This window comes from Capsella rubella, unplaced genomic scaffold (assembly GCF_000375325.1).
Source record: "Capsella rubella cultivar Monte Gargano unplaced genomic scaffold, Caprub1_0 scaffold_7, whole genome shotgun sequence".
In the NCBI taxonomy this organism is placed as follows: Eukaryota; Viridiplantae; Streptophyta; class Magnoliopsida; order Brassicales; family Brassicaceae; genus Capsella; species Capsella rubella.
Genome location: NW_006238917.1, coordinates 12,869,615 through 12,882,950, shown reverse-complemented (window position 1 = coordinate 12,882,950; position 13,336 = coordinate 12,869,615). Strand labels below are relative to the sequence as shown.

The 13,336-nt window shown below is 32.6% G+C and overlaps 1 protein-coding gene across 2 annotated transcripts; it reads right to left on the bottom strand.

Annotated features, from left to right (window-relative positions):
- Nucleotides 1-2,844: 2,844 nt before the first annotated feature.
- On the bottom strand, nucleotides 2,845-5,614 carry LOC17877545 (phosphoserine phosphatase, chloroplastic). 2 transcript variants are annotated; one of them, XM_023779244.1, is made up of 8 exons: nucleotides 5,504-5,614; nucleotides 4,393-4,626; nucleotides 4,125-4,235; nucleotides 3,929-4,034; nucleotides 3,571-3,664; nucleotides 3,316-3,465; nucleotides 3,179-3,232; nucleotides 2,845-3,099 (listed from the first exon to the last, which is right to left on the bottom strand). In XM_023779244.1, the coding sequence occupies exons 2-8, from the start codon at nucleotides 4,613-4,615 to the stop codon at nucleotides 2,974-2,976; spliced, it is 864 nt and encodes a 287-aa protein (XP_023635012.1). In that variant the 5' UTR covers nucleotides 4,616-4,626; nucleotides 5,504-5,614; the 3' UTR covers nucleotides 2,845-2,973. The 2 variants fall into 2 exon arrangements, with proteins under 2 accessions (XP_023635012.1, XP_023635011.1); XM_023779243.1 differs by having other exon boundaries at nucleotides 3,929-4,036; nucleotides 4,125-4,257; nucleotides 5,504-5,607.
- Nucleotides 5,615-13,336: the final 7,722 nt, after the last annotated feature.

The window sequence follows — 13,336 nt, the reverse complement described above, 5'->3', positions numbered from 1 at the left end:
ATGCGGTGAAAAGCAGAAATCTGCTTTGACACTTACGTAATTCCATTTGTTTTACTAAAAACTCTTTATGGACTCTATAATATATGGTAAATTCCCTTTAATAGCACATTGTAAGTTTTCTTTCAAACCTAACACAATTTGTTTTGTTTTTCTTTTCAAACCACATAAGTTTTATTTTTCCAAAAATATTATAACCCTAAACAATTGTTTTTTTAGTGGCAAATTATTTTTTTCAATGTTTTGGATTGACTTTTTATATATATTTTTTATTTTTTTTGGGCAAAGACTTTATATATTTAGGGTTTAGTTTTTAGGGGTAGAGTTTTGAATGTTTAAAACTATAGATTAAGTTTTGTGAGTTTTTAGAAGTGTGAATCATAGCTATTGCATTGGTGTCGTTTATTTCTGTCTTAACGATACTATACCTTCGCCTGTGGACTACATTACATGTCGCATATTCTACATAACCTAATGTCAACAAATCCCAAATAGAAATTTAAACAATTGCATAAAGCATAAGAGTAAATGCTAAAATATAAATACATAGTATTGTAATAATCTAGAAATGCTGAAATATAAGTACACAATATTGTAATAATCTGAAAATGCTGGAACAGTATCCACATGTATAATCTTTGTTGGTTAATCTGGGTCCTTAGCGCATCAGTTTGTTTCCCCAAACATAAGGTTAGAACTTGAAGCTGGTTTTCCTTTGACCTGACGCAACCTCAGAAGTTTCCCACCGCCTTCACCAGAGTTGCTTACAATTTGCTAGGAAATGCAAACAACTCTGTATTTGTCAGGAGCTTTCCCAAACGATGTGTTTTCCTTCCGGAGCCCATTTATGTATTAATGTTTGCTCGTCTTAATTAGAGTTTAAAGTAACAATGGTACTTAACTCCTACTTCAACAGATAACGGCGTGGACCCATGTTAACTAGAAGTGTAAATTTGGAAAGTTGAATATGTTGTGTAGTTACTCATCTCTGTGTCATTATGAGAAAAAATGAGTTAAGCTAAACACGAAATATACTACACTGATATTCGCAAAATCGAACCTACCAGATTCTCCATTAATGTCAAAATGTAGAGCACATAAGGGTTGATTTGGGAAATTTTTGTGGTTTGGTCCAACCAATCCATGCGCTGCCAAACAAATTTATGAGAATACAATGGCTGAAGGAGAAAGATGGTTACTTTAACAAAAAAAATTTAAACAAGTTAATGAAAGACGAGTTTGCAAAGACGTTGATGGTAGCTTTTGTTTTTTCCAGCTGAATTCATTTTTCCATTGGTTTTTCTTCTCATCCCTAATTACAGTAAAACCTCTATAAATTAATAGTGTTGGGACCAAAATATTTTATTAATTTATACTGATATTAATTTATCTATTAATTAATATTTATTATTTTATAGTGTAAATTAATAATTATTAATTTATAACAGTATTTTTAATTTTTCAAAATTTTAAACAGTATGAATTGACACAATTTTACAAAAATAAGACTAATCTTGTAGATATTATAAGTTACAGTAGTTTAAAAATAAATATTATATTTAGAAAATGAGAAATTTGACTATAAACTACAAATATTATAGATAAATTCACTTATACAAATTATATACATAAATTCAAATTTATATTAATAACTTCAATTGTTATATTTCAACATCCTATATAAAAATGAATATGATGCATAATTAAAAATTGAAAACATAAAGAAAATTTGGTTATTTTTATGACTTGTGATGGTATATATCACAAGATTATTGTTTAAAAATATATAATTAAGGTGATCGCTAGGAGGAAATTGATTTCTACAAAAACCAAAAACATATATTAATATATCTACATATATATATATATAGTGATTATTAATTTATGATATTATTGGGACTATATTTTACATAGGAACTTCAAAAAAAAAATTATCTTATTATCTTATCGAATTTGATCAATTTTTACACTGACCCGACTTGAAACTAGCAAAATTATTAATTTATACTATTTATTAATTTATAGAGTATTAAGTTATAGAGGTTTTACTTATATTACTTTGTTCTTCGCAGCTGTATTGGTTTTGGACAGTGAAAATGGTAGATCTAAGGGCTTTGGTTTCGTAACATATGATTCGATTGACGATGCTAATAAAGCAATGCAATCTATGCATAATAAGGTGAAACCAATTTTCCAGCTTCTGTTAGTTGTATATATCATGTCATGAGTCTAATTTCTTTCTTGCTTTTGTTTTCTTTCCATACCATTACTATCTTCCTGAATTTGTGACACAAGTTTCTTGTACACTAGTTAGTATATTCAATTTAGCATTTAGGTTGTAATGCTAGTTGTGAATCTCGTTTGATAAGAAACTTTCTTAGTTGATGAGAACCACTTGAACAAACTCAAAATACGGAATAGAACCATTTGTATTATTGCTTTTGTGTATCTCATTTACCTTAAAACAAAAAGAGAAATGGTTTGGTATTGCATTGCTGCTTCAGAACCAACTGGAGTGTTCTTTCTTTCTTTGCTTGGATTTGTCAACCCGCCATTTATAGAGTTTCCTACTAAAACAGGAAGTTGATGGGCGAATAATTGGAGTGAAACCAGCTGATTCAGGAGGCGGTGGTGGTGGCGGTTTTGCTAGAAGGGGAGGTTATGGTGGTGCTCGTGGGGGATACGGTCGTGGTGGATTTGGCGGTGGTTGCTTTGGGTTTGTTCGTTTAACACCAAGGTTGATTAGTCTGTGGTTTGGTTTTCTCTTCATAAAGACCACTAACTTTTTTGTTATAAAAACGTTCTTGATGTTAGAACAGACCAAGCGGCTAAAGTTAGCAAAAAACATTTGTTGGTTCAATGGTTTCATACAAATAAAAAAGGGGTACAAATTTGGAGATATGAATAACGAGTTTAGGTTGACAAAAAAAATGATAATGGGTTTAGCTATATGAGAATAATCACTATATAGAGCTTTTAGTCCAATGAGTTTAGGAGAGATTCAAACTTGAAGATAAGCCAGTCTGCTTTTGCTGCAACGGCTTCACGAAGCTGAACCCCAGCGTAGCATATGAACAAGTCTGCGCCACCAGGTTTACGTGCCTGCAAGTGAATTACTTTAGTTAATCTGACATTTGACAGTTCATTGTTATCTGTAAATTCTCAGTTAATAAAAGCTTACTTCGAGATCAGTAGCACCATCTCCAATCATCGCCATAGTCTTGTAGAAACGACCCTGGAAAAAAGCAAGTCTCATTGATACAGTGTTTTACTCAACAAGAGATATAAAGATTGCAAACTAATACAAGTTCAATGAACCTTTCGTATTTGTTCCACTGCCTTGGCTTTGCCTCCACTTCTTGATGTAGGTTCATTCTCATCAAATCCCAGAAACTCGCCAGAGTTTCCAAATAGAAGATTGTTGGCAAAGATATTCTCCCGAGGGATGCCAAGAATTGATGCTACAGGCTACATCGAAAAGAAATTCATTCAAAACCTTATCACCATCACTGTAGTAGCAACAGGTCATAGTAAAGAACATGAACAAAAAAGTGAGAGAGATAGAGAGAGTACACTGATCATCTGTCGAAAACCTCCAGATATCAAATAGACATCAATATTATTGGCTCTGAGCTTCTTGACCAACTCTTCAATGCCAGGGGATAACCTACATAAAACAAAGAAATACGCTATAATAATAGATTTCAGAGAGCAATCTGTATATATGCAGAGAATCAAGCAAGCTAGATATTAACCTCTGTTTTGGTCAAAGTCTATTTAAGACAAGAACTTGGGGCCAAATGGAACAAAAAATTCTAGTTCTTTATATGTGAAATGATTTCTTTAAGCAGAGTAAGTCAAGGGGAAGTAGCTCGCATCATACTAGAGAATCAAAATAACAACATTTGCAAGGTGTGAACAAAATCAATACCTTGGGGGTCTCTTTTCGAGATATTCCTCAACTTTCGCAAGAGAAGGCTTGAACAAAGAAAGTCTTGCAGCTAGAGCTTCTTCAAATGGAACAGATCCACCCATACCTCTAAGAAAGCAATACTCAATATGTTTAGGTAAAAAAGCAGAGAAAAATCATCAGAGCTCTAGTATTTGCGTTGAGATGGACCACAAACCTGGCAGTCCATTCAGCAACAGCCTTTCCAGCACCACAAAACTCGGCAAGTTCATCAATACCTTCATCCACACAAACTGTGCTATCCACATCGAAGCATACCGCTTCAACACTTTGCCAAAGATCAAGAATTTCTAGCAATTAAGATAACAAACAACGAACAAGTAGGAACTAAGCTGCAAATCATACAAAATCTATAAACAGAATCCTTAACAGCAGCTCAGATCAACAATGGTACAACAGATTCTAAAATAACGAGAAGTAGTTACCGTTAGAAGGAACAATATTGCCTTCGTAACCCAAAGCTGACAACTCCTGTGGCTGCACAGAAGCAGTCACTGGACGGAGAAATTTGGAATGGTTCACAATCGAAACACGCCCTCCACAAGGATATCTCCTTGATTCAAGGCAGGAAAAATTAGCAAAAATTGATGAGGGCTTTCTACAGGGAACCTGAAGTGGCACAACCCGTGAAGTAGTTAAGGCTTCCATTAAACTTGGAGCTACAAACCACAAGAAAACAAGAGTGCCGTATAAGTCTGACTGTTGCACTTGACCAAAAGAAAGAAACTTTGTCAATCTTAGACATCAAAACACTCTTCAGTAGCAATAGTTATATTCTGTGGTTGAAGATAGCTATAAAAAGACATGCATAGGTCAAGCAAAAATAGATACGTTCATTTTCTCAACATAGTAATTACCCCAACAAAGAAAAACATATCTTTCCGTTTAATGTATCACTATTAAGTCACCGAGCTAGCATTTCAAAAAAGGCTTAACCTAGGCATAATGTATAGACTCTTCTCAGGATAAAAAAATTCACATAACAGAAGTATGTTGCATGAGAATTTTGAAGGGTCAAATCATCTCCATAACAGCACCAAGCTAAATGAACCCCTGATCAGTAGATGAGATTTTTTTACCAAGTTGATTCAAGAGCAGTAAACTTAAGTCAATCAGACAATCACATCATCATGAAAAAATAATCACGAATCCTAAGCTCAGCAGTTGCAGCAGTAAGATAACAAAGTTCCATCACAAGCGAAGAAGACAGTCTATTGTTCCTAGGTATGAAACAAGACGACCCCATTAACAGAGACAATGCCTAGACCGATTAAGCTAAGCTTGTGGTAGAAAACAGAGTATAGAAATCCAAATTAAAGCAGAACAATGTCAATAAGTCATTAGTAGAAATCACTTTATAGCATACTGGTGTAACAAATTACGCAGGAATTATAAACCTCTTTAAAACTGCTGATCTAAACGTGAAGATCGAGACAGTAATTGAAGATCCAAAGCTGCTAATAGAAGAAGCAGCCAAACTCCAAAATCCACGCAATTAAACAAGAAATCCAGGAGCTGGATCGAGTGCGAGATTACCTTAACAAATCGTTCCGGCGGTGAGGACGGCCTGAGAACGAGAGAAATCAAATCGTCGGTGAGATCTTGTGGAGACATTTTATTTGTTTCTTGGACTAAAATCTATTGTGTCATTTGACCACAATCTATATACTCTCTTACCCTTTTATGTTCTAAGTACCCTTGACTTATATTGACTAAATAAAGGACATATTTTGCTCTTTTTATTGATTGATTTAATTTAAATAAAAAAGGAAAAAGAAAATGGACGCGGACCCCACTCCACCACCATCTTCTCTCTTCTTCAACCACGATCCCTCTCAACCATCGGATCCAATCCTCTATCGACGAGCTCCTTCTCCGTTTAACTCCATCGTCTCTCTCATCAACACGAGAAGCAACCCAACAACTGAGGTAATACACTTATTCGTATCCATTGTTAAATTCAAAACTCGTTGGCATGAAGTGGAGTTGTTGTGGATTGTATTTGTTCCCTATTGAACTATTAACATTGTAGATTTGGATTTGATCCGATTTTTCTTATCCTCATTGTCAATTAGGGATATGAGTTGAATTGGGTCGACTATTTTTCATAATGTGTGCATTGTAACAGTTCAATCGAATTGAATAGTAGGAATGTATTCGAAAATCAGTAGTATGCGTTGTAGTACAACTGGTAGAACTTGGTATAACTATTTGGGCACAACTTGGTACAACTATAATGATAAAACTTGTAGTACAAATGGTACTCTTTGGTATAACTTGGTATAACTATGAACACGATAGAGATTATAATGTTAGTTATCCTATTCTATTTCAAGCCACAATGAATAAAAACCATAGAAAAATCATAATATATGATTATGGGGGATATTATGCAACAAGAGAAAATGAACCAAGATGAAATTCAAGAGATAAAGTTCATCAATCTCTTAGAATGGAGACAGATTCTACAGTGGAGAACATGGACGCAGGAAGAAGAAATCTACCATCGCAAGCTGGTTTGAGAGTCAGGGTTCCCGAAGTTGATTGATTGTATTTTGATGTAATATCCTATTTGAACAATTATGTACAACTTGTTTTTGTTATGGTACAACTTGAATAATTTGAATTTGATTTTCGGACTTTCTTAAGTCAACTTGTTTTAATGATATTTAAATTCATATATATTTTTAAATAAAAATCTATATTCTTATATTTAAAAAATATCTAAAGAGTTCACATATAATATGATTCAAAAACACAACATAAAATAAATCAATTTTTTAGTGAAAATAAACTAGCTATGCCGAGTTCGCACAAGTTGTACTATTCTATCCAAGTTGTACATATCGTTGAATCCCCAGAATTTGATTTCGGATTTGAATCTGTTTCTTCATAATCATCTCCACGAGTCCCATTTTCTTCTACGATTGCATCTGTTGCCTTTTCGATTTCACCTACTAGATCTGAATCTTTGTTAAAGCTTGTGTTCTTTGTACGCACCATTCTCTTATCCTTCACACAAAATAAATAACCGTAAATTAACAACATACTTGAGTAATAAACAAAATCAACAACCCCAAATTAAATTAACAAATCGAAAAAACCTAAATCGACAACATCCAAGCGGATCTAACATAAAATATCCAAAGAATCATTGATTTTGACTTACCCAGAATCAAGTTGTCCTTAGTTGTACTCGACGAACTGCTTGTGATTTTTGAATTTTTCAAACACTTAGGATTTGAGAGTTTTATGATTTTTCAATCGATGAGGAAGACAAAAAGGTGAAAGATCCGATGGATATCCAAAAGTGAAATGGGTTTTCGGATTTTATGTGGTTGGATCTGTAATTTTTAGGTTTAGTAAGGGTGGGTAGGTATTTACACCCATTTTCGATTTTTTTAAGTAAATTAATTATTTTTTCTTTTGGTCAAACCCTTATTAGAATAAGGATATAGGTCAAAGGGCATCAAAGATTTTGGTCCAATGGCTTCACTTCTTCTTTTTCCTCACCTTCACCATTTTGATTCTTCGTTAGATCGCAGAGAGATTGTAACCATGGAGTTGATTGATATGAGTTCCAGGGCTGCTTCGATCGGCGTTTCGGTCACCGTCCTCCGTTTCCTCCTCTGTTTCGTGGCCACGATCCCTGTATCCTTCGCTTGGCGAATCGTTCAACACGTGTATGCTGCAGCTTCAGGTGCTTTACTATCTTACCTTTCGTTTGGATTCTCTCTCCAACCTCCACTTCCTTGTTCCGATGACGATCAGCTATGCTTCAATGGCGATTTATAGACCCAAGTGTGGAATCATCACTTTCTTTTTGGGTTTCGCTTATCTTATAGGCTGGTAATAGAATGAGAAAGAAGCTCGAGGAAGATGATTAACATTCGGTTATTTCTCATTAGAGTGTTTGTTGCAGTGAAATGCTCTTTATATAATAGAGCGTTCTGGTTTTACTAAACTGGCTAATAACCATAGTGGAATAGCTGGTACTAAAAATCTCAACTCTTGTTTTGTTTAAGCTCTGAACCAATGCTGAATTTTGAACAAAAGCCTGATTTAATTATGGTGCAATTTGGTGATTTGTGTAGTCATGTGTTTTACATGAGTGGTGATGCTTGAAAAGAAGGAGGAATCGACTCTACTGGTAACTCTTAATCTCCTCATCTTATTTCACTGATGAAGTAGTTGTTGGTGAAATTTTGATTATACTTCCTTTGTTACATTGTCCTAAAAGGGTTGTGAATTGGGTTTATGTATCTGAAACTGACTAAGATGAAAGTTTCTTCCTTTGCCTTTGGATGCTCTTGTTTTTACGAATTAGTGATGGAATATACATTGCTTGTCAAAAGTTTGCTGTTAATTTACCCCCACTATCTGTAGAGATATACAACTTATAAATTACCAAACATTTGCTTTAGAACATATTCTTGATGAAGTGTACCCAATTAACACTTTTCTGCACTTATCTTTTCATATCAACCATCCCGAGATGCACTTATCTTTTTATATCAACCATCCCGAGATGATTCTCTAAAAGATAAGTGTACTTTAGTGATACATATGACAAAAAGAAATTGAAAATCTCCTCGTTTCCAACACCAAAATCCTGATATTGGGTTTTATATTTTTAATTTTAGTTTAGAAGCTTTTATATTAGAGAATTTGTTATCATTACAGTTGTATTTATAAATTTAGTAAAATTATAACTGTAGTTTTAGATTTTAGATTTTAAATTTTTAAATTAAAATTAAAAATTTTAATTTTAAATGTAATACACTGAAAAATCGTAATTTCAATTTTTATATTTTAATTTTTAAATTATAATTGTAATCATTTATTGTGACTCATTTTGTGGAGAAAATAAAAACATGGTATTAAAACGACGTCGTTTGCCGTTCATAATGTCACCACACTCTCATGTTATAAGTCATCTGACACGTGTCATCTGAGTCAGCATCTCAATGTGACATATGCCATATGAGTCATCTGTTAATGTGAAGTACGAAATTGGCATTATTTGTACTAATTGAGTATGAAATTTGAATTTTGTTTGAGTTTGGTACCAAATGGGATAAGAACCGACAACCATTGCTTTGAGACAGTAAATGGCTTGTATAAAGTTATTTTGTGTTAGAATATGTTATAATACAATGGATATTATTGATTATAAATGCTAGAGATGCATGAAGAATGTTTAGAAGTGTAAAGAACGACTTGTTGAAATTTGGTCCCAAATGGGATAAGAACCCACAACCATTGCTTTGAGGCAAAAATTGGCTTGTCTAGAGTTGTTTTGGGTTAGAATATGTAATAATACTATGAATTTGATTGATTACAACTGCTAGAGATGGATGAAGAATGTTTAGAACTGTGAAGAAAGACTTGTTGAAATTTGGACCCAAATGGGATAAGAACCCACAACCATTGCTTTGAGGCAGTAAATGGCTTGTATAAGGTTATTTTGAGTTACAATATATTATAATACAATGAATTTGATTGATTACAAGTGCTAGAGATGGATGAAGAATATTTTGAAATGTGAAGAAAGACTTGTTAAAATATGGTCCCAAATTGGATAAGAACCGACAATCATTGCATTGAGGCAATAAATGGCTTGTATAAAACTATTTTGGGGTAGAATATGATATAATACTATAAATTTTATTGATTGTAAGTGCTAGATTTGGATTAAAAATGTTTAGAAGTGTGAAGAAAGACTTTTTGAAATTTGGTCCAAAATCGGATAAGAACCCACAACCATTGCTTTGAGGCAAAAAATGGCTTGTATAAAGTTATTTTGGGGTAGAATATGATATAATACTATGAATTTCATTGATTACAAGTGCTACAGATAGATGAAGAATGTTAAAATTTTGAAAAAGACTTTTTGAAATTTGGTCCCAAATGAGATAAGAACCCACAACCATAGCTTTGAGGCAGTAAATGGCTTGTATAAAGTTATTTTCGGTTAGCATATGAAATAATACTATGAATTTGATTGATTACAAGTGCTAGAGATGGATGAAGAATGTTTAGAAATGTGAAGAAAGACTTGTTAAAATTTGGTCCCAAATTGGATAAGAACCGACAATCATTGCTTTGAGGCAATAAATGGCTTGTCTAGAGTTGTTTTAGTTTAGAATATGTAATAATACAATGCATTTTATTGATTACAAATTCTAGAGATGGATGAAGAATGTTTAGAATTGTGAAGAAAGACTTGTTGAAATTCGGTCCCAAATGGGAGAAGAACCCACAACCATTGGTTTGAAGCAGTAAATGGCTTGTATAAAGTTATTTTGGGTTAGAATATGTTTTAATACGATGAAGTTGATTGATTATAAGTATCAGAGATGCATGAAGAATGTTTAGAAGTGTGAAAAAGACTTGTTGAAATTTGGTCCCAAATAAGATAAGAACCTACAACCATTGCTTTGAGGCAGTAAATGGTTTGTATAAAGTTATTTTGGGTTAGATTATGTTTTAATACAATCAATTTGAATGATTAAAATTGCTAGAGATGGATGAAGAATGTTTAGAAGCGTGAAGAAAGACTTGTTGAAATTTGGTCCCAAATGTGATAAGAATCCACAACCATTGCTTTGAGGCAGTAAATGGCTTGTCTAGAGTTGTTTTAGTTTATAATATGTTATAATACAATGAATTTCATTGATTACAAGTGCTACAGATAGATGAAGAATGTTTAAATTTTGAAAAAGACTTTTTGAAATTTGGTCCCAAATAAGATAAGAACCCACAACCATAGCTTTGAGGCAGTAAATGGCTTATATAAAGTTATTTTCGGTTAGCATATGATATAATACTATGAATTTGATTGATTACAAGTGCTAGAGATGGATGAAGAATGTTTAGAACTGTAAAGAAAGACTTGTTAAAATTTGGACCCAAATGGGATAAGAACTCACAACCATTGCTTTGAGGCAGTAAATGGCTTGTATAAAGTTATTTTGGGTTAGAATATATTATAATACATTGAATTTGATTGATTACAAGTGCTAGAGATGGATGAAGAAGGTTTTGAAATGTGAAGAAAGACTTGTTAAAATTTCGTCCCAAATTGGATAAGAACCGACAATCATTACTTTGAGACAATAAATGGCTTGTATAAAACTATTTTTGGGTAGAATATGATATAATACTATAAATTTTATTGATTATAAGTGCTAGATTTGGATTAAAAATGTTTAGAAGTGTGAAGAAAGACTTTTTGAAATTTGGTCCAAAATCGGATAAGAACCCACAACCATTGGTCTGAGACAGTAAATGGCTTGTATAAAGTTATTTTGGGTTATAATATGTTATAATACAATGAATTTGATTGATTATAAGTGATAGAGATGCATGAAGAATGTTTAGAAGTGTAAAGAAAGAATTGTTGAAATTTGGTCCCAAATGGGATAAGAACCCACAACTATTGCTTTCAGGCAGTAAATGGCTTTTATAAAGTTATTTTGGGTTAGCATATGATATAATACAACGAATTTGATTGATTACAAGTGTTAGAGATGGATGAAGAATGTTTATAACTATGAAGAAAGACTTGTTGAAATTTGGACCCAAATGGGATAAGAACCCACAACCATTGCTTTGAGGCAGTAAATAGTTTGTATAAGGTTATTTTGGTTAGAATATATTATAATACAATGAATTTGATTGATTAAGTGCTAGAGATGGATGAAAAATGTTTAGAAGTGTGAAGAATGACTTGTTGAAATTTGGTCCCAAATGGAATAAGAACCCAGAACCATTGCGTTAACGCTGTAAATGGCTTGTATAAAGTTATTTTGGGTTAGAATATATTATAAGTACTTTGAATTTGATTGATTACAAGTGCTAAAGATGGATGGAGAATGTTTAGAAGTGTGAAGAATGACTTGTTGAAATTTAGTCCCAAATATGATAAGAACCGACAACCATTGGTTTGAGGCAAAAAATGGCTTGTATAAAGTTATTTTGGGGTAGAATATGATATAATACTATTAATTTCATTGATTACAAGTGCTAAAGATAGATGAAGAATGTTTAAATTTTGAAAAAGACTTTTTGAAATTTGGTCCCAAATGAGATAACAACCCACAACCATTGCTTTGAGGCAGTAAATGGCTTATATAAAGTTATTTTCGGTTAGCATATGATATAATACTATGAATTTGATTGATTACAAGTGCTAGAGATGGATGAAGAATGTTTAGAACTGTGAAGAAAGACTTGTTGAAATTTGGACCCAAATGGGATAAAGAAACCCACAACCATTGCTTTGAGTCAGTAAATGGCTTGTATAAAGTTATTTTGGGTTAGAATATATTTTAATACAATGAATTTGATTGATTACAAGTGCTAGAGATAGATGAAGAATGTTTTGAAATGTGAAGAAAGACTTGTTAAAATTTGGTCCCAAATTGGATAAGAACCCAGAACCATTGCGTTAACACAGTAAATGGCTTGTATAAAGTTATTTTGGGTTAGAATATATTATAAGTACAATGAATTTGATTGATTACAAGTGCTAAAGATGGATGGAGAATGTTTAGAAGTGTGAAGAATGACTTGTTGAAATTTAGTCCCAAATAGGATAAGAACCGACAACCATTGCTTTGAGGCAAAAAAATGGCTTGTATAAAGTTATTTTGGGGTAGAATATGATATAATACTATGAATTTCATTGATTACAAGTGATAGAGATGGATGAAGAATGTTTTGAAATGTGAAGAAAGACTTGTTAAAATCTGGTCCCAAATTGGATAAGAACCGACAATCATTGCTTTGAGCCAATAAATGGCTTGTATAAAACTATTTTGGGGTAGAATATGATATAATACTATAAATTTTATTGATTATAAGTGCTAGATTTGGATTAAAAATGTTTAGAAGTGTGAAGAAAGACTTTTTGAAATTTGGTCCAAAATCGGATAAGAACCCACAACCATTGTCTGAGACAGTAAATGGCTTGTATAAAGTTATTTTGGGTTATAATATGTTATAATACAATGAATTTGATTGATTATAAGTGCTAGAGATGCATGAAGAATGTTTAGAAATGTGAAGAAAGACTTGTTAAAATTTGGTCCCAAATTGGATAAGAACCGACAATCCTTGCTTTGAGGCAATAAATGGCTTGTATAAAACTATTTTGGGGTAGAATATGATATAATACTATAAATTTTATTGATTGTAAGTGCTAGATTTGGATTAAAAATGTTTAGAAGTGTGAAGAAAGACTTTTTGAAATTTGGTCCAAAATCGGATAAGAACCCACAACCATTGCTCTGAGACAGTAAATGGCTTGTATAAAGTTATTTTGGGTTATAATATGTTATAATACAATGAATTTGATTGATTATA

What these genes read in the sequence shown, in the direction of transcription:
- LOC17877545 (XM_023779243.1), bottom strand. Translation starts at nt 4,615, where the DNA reads ATGGAAGCCTTAACTACTTCACGGGTTGTGCCACTTCAGGTTCCCTGT. An exon ending in CTCGAAAAGAGACCCCCAAG is followed by an intron (nt 3,665 to 3,928) that starts GTATTGATTTTG and finishes TGTTTTATGTAG; the next exon opens with GTTATCCCCTGGCATTGAAG. An exon ending in ATGGTGCTACTGATCTCGAA is followed by an intron (nt 3,100 to 3,178) that starts GTAAGCTTTTAT and finishes ATTCACTTGCAG; the next exon opens with GCACGTAAACCTGGTGGCGC.